At 39.0% G+C, this 16,784-nt stretch overlaps 1 protein-coding gene across 2 annotated transcripts in view; it reads left to right on the top strand.

The window, feature by feature from the left end:
• pdgfd (platelet derived growth factor d) overlaps positions 1–16,784 on the top strand; it is a 180,717-nt gene that overhangs the window by 150,948 nt on the left and 12,985 nt on the right. For both annotated transcript variants that reach the window (XM_043691812.2, XM_043691811.2), the window contains exon 6: positions 9,973–10,187. In XM_043691812.2, the coding sequence (XP_043547747.1) occupies positions 9,973–10,187 (215 nt within the window). The remainder of the gene's footprint in view (positions 1–9,972; positions 10,188–16,784) is intronic.

Genomic DNA, 16,784 nt, shown 5'->3' with positions numbered 1-16,784 from the left:
AAAGATAGGCAGGCTAGGTGAATTGGCCATGCTAAATTGCCCATAGTATTCAGGGATGTATTGGTTAGGTGAATTAGTAAGGGGTAAGTGTAGGGGAATGGGTCTGTGTGTGTTACTCTTTGGAGGGCCAGCGGCCTGTCTCCACAATGTAGGGATTCTATCATTTATTACTTAATTATGAAGAAAGCAAATATTCCCCCATTTTTCAATCCCAGATACAATATATTCAATGAAATTATTGAATATAAAAATAAAAATTATCAGATTTTCCAATGACTGGATAATCCATAAGACTATAATATCTAGAAGCAAATTTAGGCCATTGGCCCATCCAGTCTGTTCAGCTATTTGATCATGGCTGACCTGTTTTATCAACCCTATCTTACTCCTTCGCCCTTAATATTGAATCCCCTTAATAATGAAAAACGTACCTATCTCTGTGTTGAATTCAATGACTTGGCCTCCACACCCTTGTGTGGTCGTGACTTCCACACATTCACTGACTGAAGAAATTCCTCCTCAGCTCAGTTCTAAGTGGTCATCCCTTCACTATGAGGCTGTGGTCTCGGATCCTAGTCTCTCCTGCTAGTGGAAACATGTTCCCCATATCCATTCAACCCAGGCCTCTTAATTTGCTGTAAGTTTCAATCAGATCTCTACTCATCTTTCTAAATTCTATTGAGTACATTCCCAGAGTTACCAACCCTTCATCCCAAGGATCATTCTTGTGAACCCTGTCTGGACCCCCTCCAATGCCAGCATGTCTTTCCTTAGATACAGGGCCCAAAACTGCTCACAATATTCCAAATGTGGTCTGATACAGCCTCTGCTGCACAACCATGCTCTTGTACTCTCACCCTGTCCAAATTAATGTTAACATTGCATTTGCCTTCCTAACTGTCACTAAATCTGCATGTTAATATTAAGGGAATCCTGAAGCAGGATTCCAAAGCCCCTTTGTGGTTCAGATTTCCAAAGTCTTTCCCTGTTTAGAAAATAGTCTGTGCCTCTATTCAAGCTGCCAAAGAGCATAACTTCATAATTTGCATTCCATCAACTACTTCTTTACCCATTCTCCAAGCCTGTCCATGTCCTCTGCACCTCCCCACTTCCTCAGCACCACCTATACCTCCACCTGTCTTAGAGTCATCTGCAAACTTAGTTCTAGATCATTAATGTATCAGTGAATAGTCGTGGTTCCAACATTGATTCCTGCAAAACACCACTAGTCACCGGCTGCCATCTTAAACAAGACCCTTTATTCCCACTCTCTGCCTTCTGCCAGTTTGCCAATTCTTTATCCATTCTAGTACCTTGCCCGTAACATGAGGGGCTCTTACTTTATTTAGCAACCTCCTGTGCAGCGCCTTATCAAAGGCCTTCTGAAAATCCAAATAGATCACGTCCACTGGCTCTCCTTTGTCTAACTTGCTTGTTACTTCCTCAAACAATTCTAACAGATTTGTCAGGCATGTCCTTTACTTAGTGAAGTCTTGATGACTCAACTCTCTTTTACCTTGCAATTCTAAGTACTACACAATCCCTCATCCTTAATAATGGAGTGTAAAATCTTTAGCAATAATGAGATCAGACTAAGTGTTATGTAATTTCTAGCCTTCTGCCTCTCTCCATTCTTAAACAAGAATGCTACATTAGCCACTTTCCAGTTCTCTGGGACCCTCCCTGACTGCAGTGATGTATGAAAGATTACCAATAATACACCCATAATTTTCTCAGCTATCTCCTTCAAAACCTTGTAATGCAGTCCATCCAATCCAGGTGATTTATCCACCTTCAGACCTTTCAGCTTCTCCAGTACTTTCTCCTTAGTGATGGCCACTGCACTCACCTTTGCCCCCAAATCTCTTGCTGTTCAGGTATACTACTGGTATCTTGCACCATGAAGACTGATGTAAAGTACCTGTTCACTTTCTCTGCCATTTCCTTGGTCCCCAGTACTACTTCTCCAGTCTCATTTTCCAGCAGTCTCTTTTGCCTCTCTTTTATGTTTTGTATATCAAAAAACTACAGCAATCATCTTTTATATTACTTGCTGGTTTGCTCTCATGTTCCATTTTCTTCACCACTATTTGCTTTTTGGTTGGTTTTTAAAGGCTTCCCAATCTTCTGGCTTCCCACTAATCTTCACTACATTGTTTTTCATTTGCTTTTATGCTATCCCAGATTTCCCCATCAGCCACGTTTGCAAAGTCCTCCCCTTAGTCTGTTTCTTCGTCCTTGGGACGAATTTCTGCTGTGCCCATCCTTTGCCATTGCTTCTCCGCCATCTTTTCTGCTAGGGTCCCCTTCCAATCAATTCTGGCCAGCTTCTCCTTCACATCTTTGTCGTTACCTTTACTCAATTGTAATGCCATGACATCTGGTTCTAGCTTCTGCCTTTCAAACTGCAGAGGAGTTAATTCTATCATATTATGGTCACTGTCCCATTGGGTTACTTCATCTATAAATTCCCTAATCAAATCTGTCTCATTACACATAATCAATTCTAGAATTTCCTGTTCCCTAGTGGACTCTACCACAAGCTGCTCCAAAAAAAATCATCTCATAGACATTCCATGGATTCTATTTCTTGGCATTGGCTACCAACCTGCTTTTCACAGTCCTCCTGCATGTTGAAGTGCTCTGTGATTATTGTAATAGTGCCTTGCCTACCTGCCTATTCTGAACTATTCCTCAATCTGCACTAGAGCAGATTCTGAAAGAATTGTCCAGACAATTTCAGATTTTGCTGGACCGTACCTCTCTCTAAAGGTCTCCATTTAAATTGAAGAACTCAGAGAGTTTGTTGCTGTTAAATAAATTGCTACTCAGCAAAATTTAGACATTTTCTAAATTCTAGAATTCTAGACAATTTTCAGTGAATTGCTGAGTAAGTTTTCAATTGACCCCCGATTTACTTCTCACATTCCCTGCTATATTTCACACAGGCCCTGACCCAACAACCCTCTGCTAGTGGACTCACTGAAACTCCTCAACCTCATCTCCAATTCTTCCTCCTTTCTCCTGACACCCCTTCCTCCTCCTCCAGACCTGACTATTTCCCATCACCATACCTATTAAACTGCAGAATAAGACATTTGACTGCTGTAATAAAAGGAATGAAATATGCCTTCTCCCAAATGTTCTCTGCTACCAGTGGATCTGCCAGAACAGAGGCACAGTTCTGCACTTCTGAAGAGTCCCTAATTGGAATCTCCTGTCAGAAGTGCGCAGCTCTTTCATTGCAACATGAAGGAAACTCAGCCCGTCATTCCACATGTTATGACCGAGACCGGTGAAGTGCACTGTCACGCTAGTCCCATTACTCTATAGGTCACAGCATCAAATCAGAAATATTTCTTCCAGTTTCCAAGATAACAAATTAAATACAATCTCAATATCAGGTTTTAAATAACAAGTTTTTTAACAAATGCAATGATGGATTTAATATTAAGATAAAACTGATTCAGTAAGATACAATGTTTGGTTAACATAGTCAATAATATTGACATATAAATGTTTATCTCTCTAAATAGTACCAAAATATACACACAGACACCGATACTTCAAGGAAAAACAATTTAAACATTTACAGAGATTGACTTTCTGTAAAAGAAAACAGTGACCCATGTATTATTCTTGAAGGCAAGCTGATAAAATGTAGGATGCACTGGAGTCTGTGAGCTTAATGTTATGATACGTGAGGACAAATTACTGATCATGCACTGGATTATCCTGCAGGCAGAAACTGCTCAGGAAATACAATCGTAATAATCCTTCAATATACTGTCAAATGAATAAATAGATTTCACTCCAGCTGTTGTAGAGAGTTTTCTTTTCAGAAGTGGGAGTGATCAGCTGAGTAACATGTTCAGCTCAGCTGGTTCTTAACAGCCTTTACTTCAATTAAACCAAATAAATAAGAACACCTCCAAGCCAGCAGTTATTGCCAGTTATTGGATTTCTTTTTTTTAAACAAAAGACCTCCAATGCCCACAGTTATGTTCCAACAACCAGCTGTGGTGTTTTCCTTATGCAGCCTACTCCTCCTGTTCCCTTTAATGTGCTGTAATTTGCATTACAATTCAACAAATGGTTTGAGTTTTTTCTAACCCATCCAATAACTGAACATTTTACTGCCGAGCAAAATATTTTGAAGTTGGACCTAAGTTTCTTGGGTATAGCTTTTACATTCATCTCTGCAGTTGTACAGTAAGTATAACTGCAGTTATACTTGGAATATAAAAGCACTGTTGTGCTACTGAGACTTTATAAAGCTCTGGTTAGGCCCCATTTGGAGTACTGTGTCCAGTTTTGGTCCACACACATCAGGAAGGGCATACTGGCACTGGAGCGTGTCCAGCGGAGATTCACATGGATGCTCCCTGGAATGGTAGGTCTAACATACGAGGATCGGCTGAGGATCCTGGGATTGTATTCATTGGAGTTTAGAAGATTAAGGGGAGATCTAATAGAAACTTACAAGATAATACATGGCTTGGAAAGGGTGGATGCCAGGAAATTGTTTCCGTTAGGTGAGGAGACTAGGACCCGTGGACACAGCCTTAGAATTAGAGGGGGTAAATTCATAACAGAAATGCAGAGACATTTCTTCAGCCAGAGAGTGGTGGGCCTGTGGAATTCATTGCCGCAGAGTGCAGTGGAGCCTGGGACGCTAAATGTCTTCAAGGCAGAAATTGATAAATTCTTGATGTCACAAGGAATTAAGGGCTACGGGGAGAATGCGGGTAAGTGGAGTTGAAATGCCCATCAGCCATGATTGAATGGCGGAGTGGACTCGATGGGCTGAATGGCCTTACTTCCGCTCCTATGTCTTATGGTCTTATGGTCTTAAGTGGTGCATAACATTGATATGCAGAATTATGTAGAGTTCATAACTGTAGAGTTATGAATGTGCTCCTCAAATTTGGCTTGACAGTTATTCCTTGAAAAAAATCAAACAAGTGAAAAAGATAACTGAAATAAATTAAATGCCAGCGTTAATTCATTGCTGTTGCCAGTTGCAATTCCTCTATCAACATGTTTGATCACATGTTTAGGAGATGGAGATGAGTGGCTGCGCCAAACATTCAAAGATCAAAGATCATGGTTTTTCAACCTTATCATCATAACTACAACCTTTCCTGTCTCATTTTTGTTTTTTGTCTAATTTTGGATATGTTGATGTTGCCTTTGTTTTTTTTTCTTTTAGTTATTTTCTTGTAGATGTATTATGAGGTTATCCCAGTCATGTCATATCAAGCTAAAGGAAACCATTTGTGGCTGCCAACAATATTTTGGTCAGAGTGCTTCAACTGATACAGAAATAATCTACTGATTTACTAAATCCCTTACTCCTGCACCCTGGTATTCACCAACTCACCATGACATTCTTACCTCACAGCTATTCATAGTATCTGTGTTTCTGTATTTTTTCACAAGTACAAAACCACAATTCCAGACACTTAAATGTGCTTCGCGCTCGCACAAGCTGTAATAACACAGAAAGAAGCATAGTTCTGTGATAATGAAATTCATTGTGATGTTGATCTCACATTTTTAATATGAATTTGAGGTAGCACTGTACTGCGTGTGCTGCTATCTGTATTTTCTAAATGTGTAGGTTCTTTAGGGGCCTACTTGTTCTAATATGTGTAAGGGTAGCCACCTTGCGGTCTGGTAAGAAAAGTCATAGAGTAAACAAGACATAGTTGATTGTATGTCTGCAATTATGTACAGTTATAAGAGAAGATTATGCATTGCTTCAAAGACTATAAGATCTAGCCTTAGTTCTATCTCCCACAAGGCCCTTCTCTGCTTTCCCACCAGGTCCTTGTGACATCATCACAATAGATGGTGCTTATTGTACTCGAGTATTAACCCATCCAGACTCTCTCCACCAAGATGGATCATTTTTCCAACTAATTCTGAAATTATTGTTATACATTTATTTATATCATTACATTTCACTATTCTCCCTGAATGCTTTTTCTCCAGACTCAGACTCAGATAGTTTTGTTGTGTAGAAGATATTTTGTTGGTTAGAAAGTAGTTGTATTAGACTCTCTTCCTGACAGTTTGAAGTTCTCTGGAAGACCTTTAATCTCACCCCCTATCTGAGCAGACTTCTTTTCTTTGTCAATTCTTGAATTTTTAGACATTGCTTGTCTCTTCTTTGTGTAGCCCATTTCCAACAACCAAGTGTGGTTACACCTTTCTATCTGACCAAAATGAAACAATAATAATATTTATCCCCAGGGATATTACATAATGTTTAGGTACCACCATGAGCTTGCAGAGAACTGTAAACTCTTCCACCATCTGTTCTGTGACAGGCTTTTCCTTTAACTCCTGGTTTATTCTTTAACCTCTTCCTACTGAATAAGATTGAGGTCAATACATTACAGGCCTTTTTACTGAGGACTGAGTGTTCCTGGTCTGAAGTGCATATTTTTTTTCCATTGGTATTTGATGGCCCCTATGTTGGAGAATTGCTTTGAGCATGTTTATTAATACTAACTAAAGTGCCTGTGCACCATATAGTTGAGGTTATGTTGGGTAAACAATATTATGTCAACAAAGGTGCACTATCTGATAATACTGCAATATTTGCATGTGAGTCTAACTTAGATTTTCTGACATGCATTTTGATACATATGTCAGCAATCCCAAATGTTTCATCTGGGTCACTGACTCGCCCAGAAAGCATTTTGTGTTCATCCTCCGCTCAAATTGTTCAACTTTCTATCTCCATGTGGGCATTTCTTTGGTCTTTGGCTTTTCTGTGGTTGTATCCTGCTTCATCACATTTTCTGAAAGTGACTTAGTGGTTTTACAATAAAAGTATTTGCTTTTAATAGTTAGGCACTGTTTGCGCCACATGAGGCTTATTCACTCGATAGCATTAGCAAGGATTTTTACTGTCTGGGGTTTGTTCTGTCCATTGCATTGGCTTGTGACATGCCCTTTTGGTTCTATGCCATAAGAAATGGATTCTGAAGATGACTTGTGCCAAACTTAACTTTTTACCCTTAGAATTGGTCTCTGTTACTTCTAAATGGCTATCTCTTGAATCAGATCTTCTTTGGACTGCAATTAATCCAACAAAGACTCATCAATAATGCCAACAACAATTTCATGAATACTGGTTTAAATTCATTATTGTTACACATTTACAATTCTGTATAGTCTGTAGTACTCTATTTAGTACAAATGACAATTAAATCTGAGTTGTGAATAGACAAAATAGCTAAAATAGACAAAAGTCTTAAGTGCCTGACTTTCATTGGCTCATTAATTATAAGCACAACTTAAAACAATTGTATTTATCTAAAAATTGCTTTAGGTATATAACTAGTTTTATCAATGTTACAAAATACATCATATTGTAATCAGTAATAAATCACAGTACTGTAGAAACTTGAATAATTGAACAAACAGTGCTTCTGACTCAAATGGTTCTTGTTCTGAAGAATTGGCTTGAATCCTAAGTCTATTAATCTGAACATATTACGAACTAATAAAATACTATTTGAAGGTTTTAAGTTGATATGTAGTTTGCATATGTAATGGTTATTTGAGCTGTTTTGATTTGTGGTAATATACATGTCTTAATTTGTTCCCTTTCATCTTGAGATCTCCAATATCACAGTTGCCAGTCATCATGCAGTTTAGTTCACTCCATGTAATGTGAAGTAATTGTAAAAATTCTGGAAGTTGCATTGGCACTGAGGCCTGCCAGCATCTTAATCTAGTGCGAAAGACTTTTGCTCCAGAATTGTGCACACTCCTCGACCAGCTGGTCCATTGCATTGACATTTACCCAACATTGTGGAAAGTTGCCCATATACACCCTGTGCAAAAAGCAAGACAAATCTGACCACAACAATTACCCTCTCATCGATCAACTCCCAATTCACCCCTAAAATGATGGAAGGTGTGGTCATCAGTGATATCAGGCAGCTCTTACCCAACAATAAGCTGCTCAGTTTGAGTTTTGCCTTGACTCTTACCTCGTTACAGCTTTGGTCCAAACGTTGATAAAAGAGTTGAACACTCAAGATGAGGTGAGAGTGGCTGCCATTGACATTATTGCAGAACTTGACTAAACATTGCATCATGGAACTCTAGTAGTTGAAATCAAGGGAAAACTCTCCACAGGTTAGAATCCTTCTCAAGACTAACAAAGATGCTTATGGTTATTGAAGACCCATCATTTTAGTCCCAGGACATTGCTGCAAGCAGGGTAGTACCTGAGACCCAGATATTTTCTGCTGCTTCATCAAATATCTTACTTCCACTATATTGTTACAAATATGTGTGCAATAATCATTTGCATAAGGATCAGAATGATTTTCAATGCCTCAGACACTGAAGCAGTTCAGGTCCACATGCAGCAAGACATGGGCAAGATGTCAAGCGGTATGTGGTGTTATATAAATGCCAGCAATAGTTATCTCCAACAAGAGAGAATCTAACCTTTCCCTTTAATATTCAGTGGCATTATTATTACTAAAATCCTGTCAACCCAAGGGATTATGACCAGGGATTGAACTGGTCCAGCCATATAAATATTGTGGCTACAAGAATAGGTCTAGGAATTCTAAGGTAACTCACCTCTTTGCTCCCGGAGGTCTGTCCACCATTCACAAAGTCAGGAGTGTAATGGAGTACTCTGCACTTGCCTACATGGGTGCAACATTCAAGAAACTCAATACCATCCAGATGAAAGCAGCCTGCTTGCGTGGCACCCAGAACATCCAGTATTGACATGCAACAACACACTACAAATGCATTGCAGCAATTCACTAAGCCTTCAAATGCACCTTCCAAACTTATGCCCTGCACCACCCAGAAGAACAATGCCAGTAGATATGTGGGAACACCACCACCTTCAGGTTCCCGCCCAAGACCCAAATCATCCTGACTTGGAATTGTATCACTGTTCCTTCATAGTTGCTAAGTCAAAATTCTATAACTCCCTTCCTAACAGCACTAAAAGTGCTCCCGTATCAGATGGACTGCAGCATTTTAAGAAGACAATTCACCACCTCCTTGTCAATGGCAATTTATGATGGGTAGCACCTTGTCAATGACAGTCACGTCCCATGAAAGAACAAAACATAAGTTTATTATTTTCAGCCTGGTAGCCTGATAAGTTTTGACTATTGCTTAGCTAGATTGATGCCTATTCACAGCACCATCATTTTATTTGCATAAAATAATTGGAGATATTTCAGAGTGATCCAAATTCTTTCATGGTTTGTCTTCCTATACTATTGTATGATTAGCCTTTACAGATTTTATACTTTCTTATTTTCTTGCATGTTACACTGAATTACTGCCAAACACAATAAGAGTGAAACTAGATTTCACAGCAGTGGTAAGATAATAACAGTAACTATTTTTATTTGTAAATGCCTGCATAATTAGTAGCTGAAATCATTGTTATTTGCTGAAACCCATTTAAGATTTACAAAGTGCTTTAAGCAGGGCCTACAGCCCAAAAGGATACACTTTATAAAAATACCACACCTTGTTTTAAATTTATACTGTACATATTATGATTGGTATAAGGGGAATACATTAATATGTGCTTGCAGTATTTTTGTACCAGGTACAAAGCAGGTTTTAATCATGAGTAGAATAAATACCTAGAGCAGAACTAATAGAATGATCTTGGGGTTGGATAATAGTTTTTGAATATAGTGTATTATATATGATCCATAAGTTTAAATGATCATTGTACAGTTTGATACAAAAGAAATGTAATAGCATAATAAACAGTTTAACATAATAGCTGAAATAATAGAATTAAATTGTGATGTGCTTGCCAGGAAAAATTATTTGGTTTTACAAGTCTGAAAAGCTTGCAAATGTTATCAATGAACACTTTCTGAACCCAGAAAGCAAGCACTGATGACATGTCTAATAGCAAAGAAGAACTTATTTTCTTTAAATCTTCTTTTATAGCTGACCTGAACAGAATGAATAATGATGTTAAACGCTACAGCTGTACTCCACGAAACTACTCTGTTAACCTTCGAGAAGAGCTAAAGCAGACGAATGCAGTCTTCTTCCCTCGCTGCCTCCTTGTTCAACGTTGTGGGGGTAACTGTGCCTGCGGTACTGAACACTGGCGGTCCTGCAACTGCATGCCAGCCAAAAGCATTATGAAATATCACGAGGTATTTGTAATTAAATTATCCTTAATTGAAATTATGATATAATATAATGGTTCCAGGAATCTTCAGATGTACATCAGCTCCAATAGCTTTCAGTTGGAGCTATAATATTCTGGTGCAAATAGCTAAACCAAAATCAAAATGTGAAAAATATTCAGCAAGTCAGGTAGCATCTGTGAACCGAGTAATGACTAATGAGGTATTGGTGGTCCAGTCCACATGCCTGATTGTTGGGGGCGATGTCACCTTGGCTATTGTTGGGATCCCCAATCAGATTTTACCCTGACCAGGTAATTACTGTCTGGCAACCTGAGCAACTCATCCCTTTAAGGGAGGAGATTAGGCCTCCAAGTCCTGCTGGCCAATTGCAGGGCTGGTAAACTGTCGGTGCTGGGGCAACCACTGGGAATGTTCCATCATGGATGCTGCTCAGGAACTAAGGGAAGTGGGGTCAAAGCCACCAAGACCAGCAGAGGAAGTGCGAGGAAGGGAAAGGGTCTGTGAGAGCAGGGGCACATGGTCAACAAGGGTGGCCATTGCTGCTGGGGGTGTCCCTCCATGCACAAGTCCCTGATCAGGAGACTTCCAAATCATAGCTGCAAGTCTCCCCAGCCTGCTAGACGGGACGCACCCCACCCCGTCCTCCTACCCTCTCCATATTTCCTGACATCCTGTAATAGCCCAGCCAACATTACTTGGCATCTGAGTTAAATGTGCAGATTTTATACAAGTAGAGAGGATGGGATAGGGGAGGCAGGAACAATAGGGAAAGTCAAATAACTTGTAAGGGAGGAGAAATAGATGTTAAAAACTATGTAGATGATGGTACAAGTGAAAATATGTTAAATAAAAAAGATGATGCGACTAAAGATGTTGGAGGTGGAAAACAGGAAAATCACCTGCTATAGCTGCGATGCAATAGTTTACACAAAGATTAGGATCTGACATTGTTCACCTTGCAGAAGGTGATCTTTGAACCCTTCATGTCTGCACCAGTTCCCAGAGCATTTTGATTTTGTGTCAGTCTCTTACCTTTTTAACATAACTGTGCACGTTGTTTTTATTTAAATAATAATTTAATATCTGCTTGAATATATCAATTGAACATGCCTCCACCTCATTTCCAGGCAATGCATTCCAGACCATAACTAGTCTCTGGGGAAATGATTTTCTCTTACCTCTTGTTTGCAACTCTTGTAAAACACTTCAAAAATATGTCCTCTGGTTGTTGATCTGTTTACTTGTGGGCACAGTTTCTCCCTATCCAGTCTGTCTGGAGCCCTCATGATTTCAAAAATATCAGTCAAGCCTCCTCTTATGTTTCTCCTCTTCAAGGTAAACAGTCCCAATCTCTCTAGTCTATCCTCATAACCGAAGTCTCTCATGCCTGGAATCATTCTCATAAACCTTTACTGTGCACTCTCAAAGACATCCTTGCTAAAGTGTGGCACTCAGCACTATAACACAGTGCTCAAGTTGAGCAAGTATACCACAGGCCCCGAACAGTCAAGCAGTGATAGAGGATCAAATCTGGACTCAAATTTTGCAGAAATGTAAGAATAATAAGACAATAATAGCTGTGGATTTTAACTACCTAAATATTATTTGGAATAATTTCAGTGTCCAAGGTAGTGAGGGAGCAAAATCATTAAACTCCATCCAGAAGAACTTTTCTCTTCCCATACCTCTTGTCCTTCACCTTAAAGTTATACCCTCTTGTTATTGGCTCTTCAGCTAAGAGAAATAGCTGCTTCCTATTCACCTTGTCCGTGCCTCTCATAATCTTATACATCTCAATCCCAGCCGCCTCTCAGCATTCTCAGCTCTAAAGAAAATAACACGAGCCTATCCAGCTTCTCTTCATGGCTGAAATAGTCACCACATTATTTGAAGGATGTGGTTGCACTAGTGAAGACACAGAGGAAGTTTATCAAGACATTGATGTGCATGAGGACCTGAGGAAAGATTGAATAGATTTGTTTCCCTTACAGCAGTGAAGGTTGAGAAGGGACCGGGTAGAGATGTATAAGATTATGAGGGGTACACACAAGGTAAATAAGAAAGCACTTCTCCCATTAGTGGAGGGGTCAATAATCAGGAGCATAAACTTGAGTAAGAGGTTGAAGGCTAAGGCACAGACTTCCCACAGTGCAGGAAGAGGCCATTCAGCCAATCAAGTCTGCCCCAATCTTCTGACAAGCAGCCCCCCCCACCCCCCCCCCCCCCCACAAACCCACCCTGTCCTTGTACCCCCTGCATTTCCCATGTCTAGCCCACCTAGCATACACGTCCCTTGACACTACAGGGCAATTTAACATGGCCAATCTACCTAACCTGCATATCTTTGGACTGGGAGAGGAAACCCATGCAAACATGGGGAGAACATACAAACTCCACAGTCATCCAAGAGTGCAATCAAACCCCGGTCCTTGATGTTGTGAGGCAACAGTGCTAAACCCCTATGCCACCATGTCACAATAATATTGGTGAGAAATATTATTGGGATAGGAGTCTTGAACCCACTGTCTGAAAGAGTGGTTGAGTCAGAAACTCTCGTAACATGTAAATACGACAGGAATTTCTGCTATAACCCATGTTTCATCCATGTAAATTGGCTGTGAATAGTGGACACTGTTTGGATAGTATAAACAGGTATAGTGATTTTCTATAGTGACCTTCTGCTGCACAATTTTCCATCGCGTGAGGTTGCACAGGAACACAGCCATCACTTTATACCAGAAATGCCTGTATTTAGATATTCATTTGCATTTCCATCACCTCCAGGGCTATAGACCAAGAGACTAAAAATTAGATTAGTGTTGTAAATCTTTGTTGACTGAAATGATGACAGTGGGGTGAATAGCCTCCTCTGTGCTTGAAACATCTGAGTCTATATTAATCCAGATCTCTCTGCTCCTGCCCAGGCTTTTGAATAATGATGACCTTTGTTTTATGGTGTCTCCATGTTCTTTGTACCAAAGTGCATCACCTCAAGTGTCTCTGCATTAAATGTAATCTGCTATAAATCAGTCCATTCCACCACTTGACAATGTCCTTTTGAAGTCCTACACTGTCCTTCTCACACTTTATATCTGCTAATTTTGAAATTGTCCCCTGCACACTAAATCATTTAGGAGTCCATGAGTTTATCTATCAGAAAAAGCCAAGGTCCCAATACAGATCCCTGATAACTCCATTATAATCCTTTCACCAGCCTTTCCTGTTTCCTATCTCTGTTAGACTCAATGTTGAGTCCAGAAAACTGCAAAGTGCCCAACTTAAAGGTAAAATGCTGTTACTCAAACAAACTAAAACAGAAATTGCTGGAGAACTCAGCAAGTCTGGCAACATCTGTGAACAGAGTTCAGAGTTAATGTTTAGAGTCCTGAAGAAGTTGTGAAGGAGGGTCATTCATTTCAAGATGTTAACTGTATTTTCTTTTCATAGATGCTACCAGACCTGCTGAGCAATTTCCATTTTTTGTTTCAAATCGCTACCATCTGTAGTTACTCAAATAATGTGAATAAGTGTGGTCCCAACATGGAACCCTGACAACTCTACTAACCACTGGCTGCCAAAGTGAAAAAGACCCGTTTATCGCCACTCCCTGCCTTCTATCAGTCAGTCAATCCTCTATCCATTGCACCTTGCTCCTAATATCATGGAATCTTGTTTAGCAGCCTCCTGTGCAATGCCTTATCAGAGGCCTTCTAAAATCCAAATAGATCACATCCACTGGTTCTTCTTTGTCTAACTTGCTCATTACCTCCTCAAAGACTTCTAACAGATTTGTCAGGCGTGACCTCCCCTTGACAAAGCTGTGCTGTCTCAGCCCTATTTTACTATACACTTCCAAGTACTCTGCAATCTCATCCTTAGTAATGGATGCTAAAATCTCACCAGTGACGGAGGTCAGACTAACCACCCTATAGTTTCCTGTTTCTGCCTCCCTCCCTTCTTAAACAGGGGTGTTACATTAGCTCTAGGATCCTCCTTAACTCCAATGATTCATGAAAGATCACCACCAATGCCTGTACGGTCTCCTCAGCTATCTCCTTCAGAACTCAAGTGTAGTCCATCTGGTCTGGGTGAATTCTCAGGCGAATGAGCACTGCAGCTGAAAAACATTACCTTCTTGTATCGCATCACAATATCAATAACACATTTAGCAACAATTCTCAATGTAGTACAAGCAATATTGTATTTGGGCTGCATTTCTACACACATTTGTAAAGGCATGTCTTTAGCTATGAATGCACATATGGCTTTATTCCTTCTTCCAGTACTTACTTCAGATATGACTATAGGAGCTTGTCTTATAATGAAGGTACATGTGAATCTTGAGAGGAATACATCTTTGCTCTTATTATCTGTACCTGTACAGGAAGCTGTTACATAGGAGAAGGTGAACTTTGAGTTTCATTTTATCCATACTCACCATATCGCAGGGAACATTTCCTACAATTGCTGATGTTTCTAACCAATTTAGTACGCAGTACATAAAAATCTGGAAAACTGAGAAAAGTTGAACCAACACATCTTTAAATGAAGATCTTGTCATATTCCTTTTTACATCTTCTTTATATATGAAATGGCTGCATCAAACTAATTATGTCTTCATGCTAAAATATAAGTATTTTCTCAAACATGCAGATTGGTTATATTAGTATCAGTGATTCAAACTTCAAATAAACACCTTCTTTAGTATCAGTAACTACTATCCAATGCTCTGAAGAACACTGCCCTCTATCACTTCGAGTCGTAAACAATATCTCTATATAACTGGCTATTATATAAAAAAAAATCATTCTTTGTATTCAATATTACCAAATTGCACAATATTTTAGATATGGATTATAACAAGTTTGTGATACAAAATATAAACTAAGACGATTAGTCTTATATAGATCAAGCATATTTTCATAAAGTTATTTTAAAGACATTTTATGATTTGATTTAAAGTGAATATATTAAATAAAATAGTTTAAAGTTGCAGAATAAGAGCTTACACTAATTTTCCTCAAATTTAAATCAAGACTTCTTATTTGTAAGTAAATCCTTGCACCAAAGCAACTTGCAAGGAACTGGTGCATTAATTTAATTCAAATCTCATTCACAGTCATGTTTAGTCATGACTATGATACATTCACATTATCCAACTAATAATCTCTCAGCAGTGAGCATGCTCCAACTTGAGTTCAGACTCAAGAAACAGCAGAGTGAGGTGCACTTGATGAATAAGATCTCAGCTACAGCATTGTTGCCTTCTTTTCATAAATTAGAAGATTGGTTCTTCCTTTAACAATTTTAAGTCATTAGCATTGCAGGCATGTACCTGAAGAAACACTCAAGATCAGGACATTTAGGTCACAACTTTGAAATGGGCCTCTCTTTGACATTGAAAGTCACACAGACATACAAGTGGATGATAATGTTCTTTGCTTCAATTGTCTTTCAGTAAGAAGTCAAAAATTGTGGAGACAATGCATTGCAACATTTGCTAAATATACATTTCTGCTTGAGAATTCTAGTTCTTTAATGGCTATGCTATATCCTTGCAATCTCATTGATTGACAAAATCCTTGAATTCTTATTTTGAAACATCAAATGCTGTCCATAAATAGTTCTCATAGATCTAATCATATCAGGACCATAGTAAACCTCTAAACTAATTTATATTCATGAATTACTGTGAAGTTGAAGAATAAAAATTCGAACTAGAGGCTGCTTTTCTTTTGTATTTCATTTCACTTGGAAGCCCAACTGCAGCTTTTAAAGCTTAACTTTTAATATGAGGATCTACAGTCACTCATGAGGCCAATTATTCTTGAATTATGAAACAGCTCAGACAGAGTAAATTAATTTTAAAATCTGGAAAGACAGCAGTTATTGCGTCAGTCTTAGTCCTGATCAATCAAAGCCCTTTTTGTTAAGCTGTAAGCTATTTATGCATAATGAATTTGGAAGGCATTCAGTTGAAAGAAGGTTTTGATATTCCTGATGTACAGTTTGGAAACTACTTTATATTCTGAGTATATGAAAAGACGCATGAACTAGTGAGTGGTGACCTTATGGAGGTTTATAAAGTCATGAGGTGCATAGATAAAGTGAATAGCTAGGGCCCTTTTCCCAGGGTACGGGAGTCCAAAACTTGACAACATAGGTTTAAGATGAGATGGGAGAGACTTAAAAGAGACCCGAGGGGCAACGTTCTCACACAGAGGGTGATGCGTCTATGAAATGAACTGCCAGAGGAAGTGGTAGAATTGAGTACAATGACAACATTTAAAAGACATTTGGACAGGTACATGGATAGGAAAGGTTGAGAGGAATTTGGGCCATATTGTGCAGGAAAATGGGATGAGTTCAGTTTAGGAAGCCTGGTCAGCATAGATGAGTTGGACTGAAGGGCCCGTTTCCATGCTGTAAGACTCTACGGCTCTATAACTACATTTATGATCCCTTTCAGAGTGCAGTTTACATCAAGTGATTCAACCAACTAAAAGGTATATCATGGGCATACTCTCCCTTTTTTCTTAAATTTAAAATAATCATTTCAGAGATTATTCAAACATTGTGAAATATTGCCTTCATCATCAT

Source organism: Chiloscyllium plagiosum, unplaced genomic scaffold, assembly GCF_037043375.1.
Source record: "Chiloscyllium plagiosum isolate Xiang-an unplaced genomic scaffold, Cpla_swu_hap1 HiC_scaffold_6, whole genome shotgun sequence".
Lineage (NCBI taxonomy): Eukaryota > Metazoa > Chordata > Chondrichthyes > Orectolobiformes > Hemiscylliidae > Chiloscyllium > Chiloscyllium plagiosum.
The sequence above is the reverse complement of the archived record's forward strand: the minus strand, read 5'-3'. Positions and strand labels throughout refer to the sequence as shown.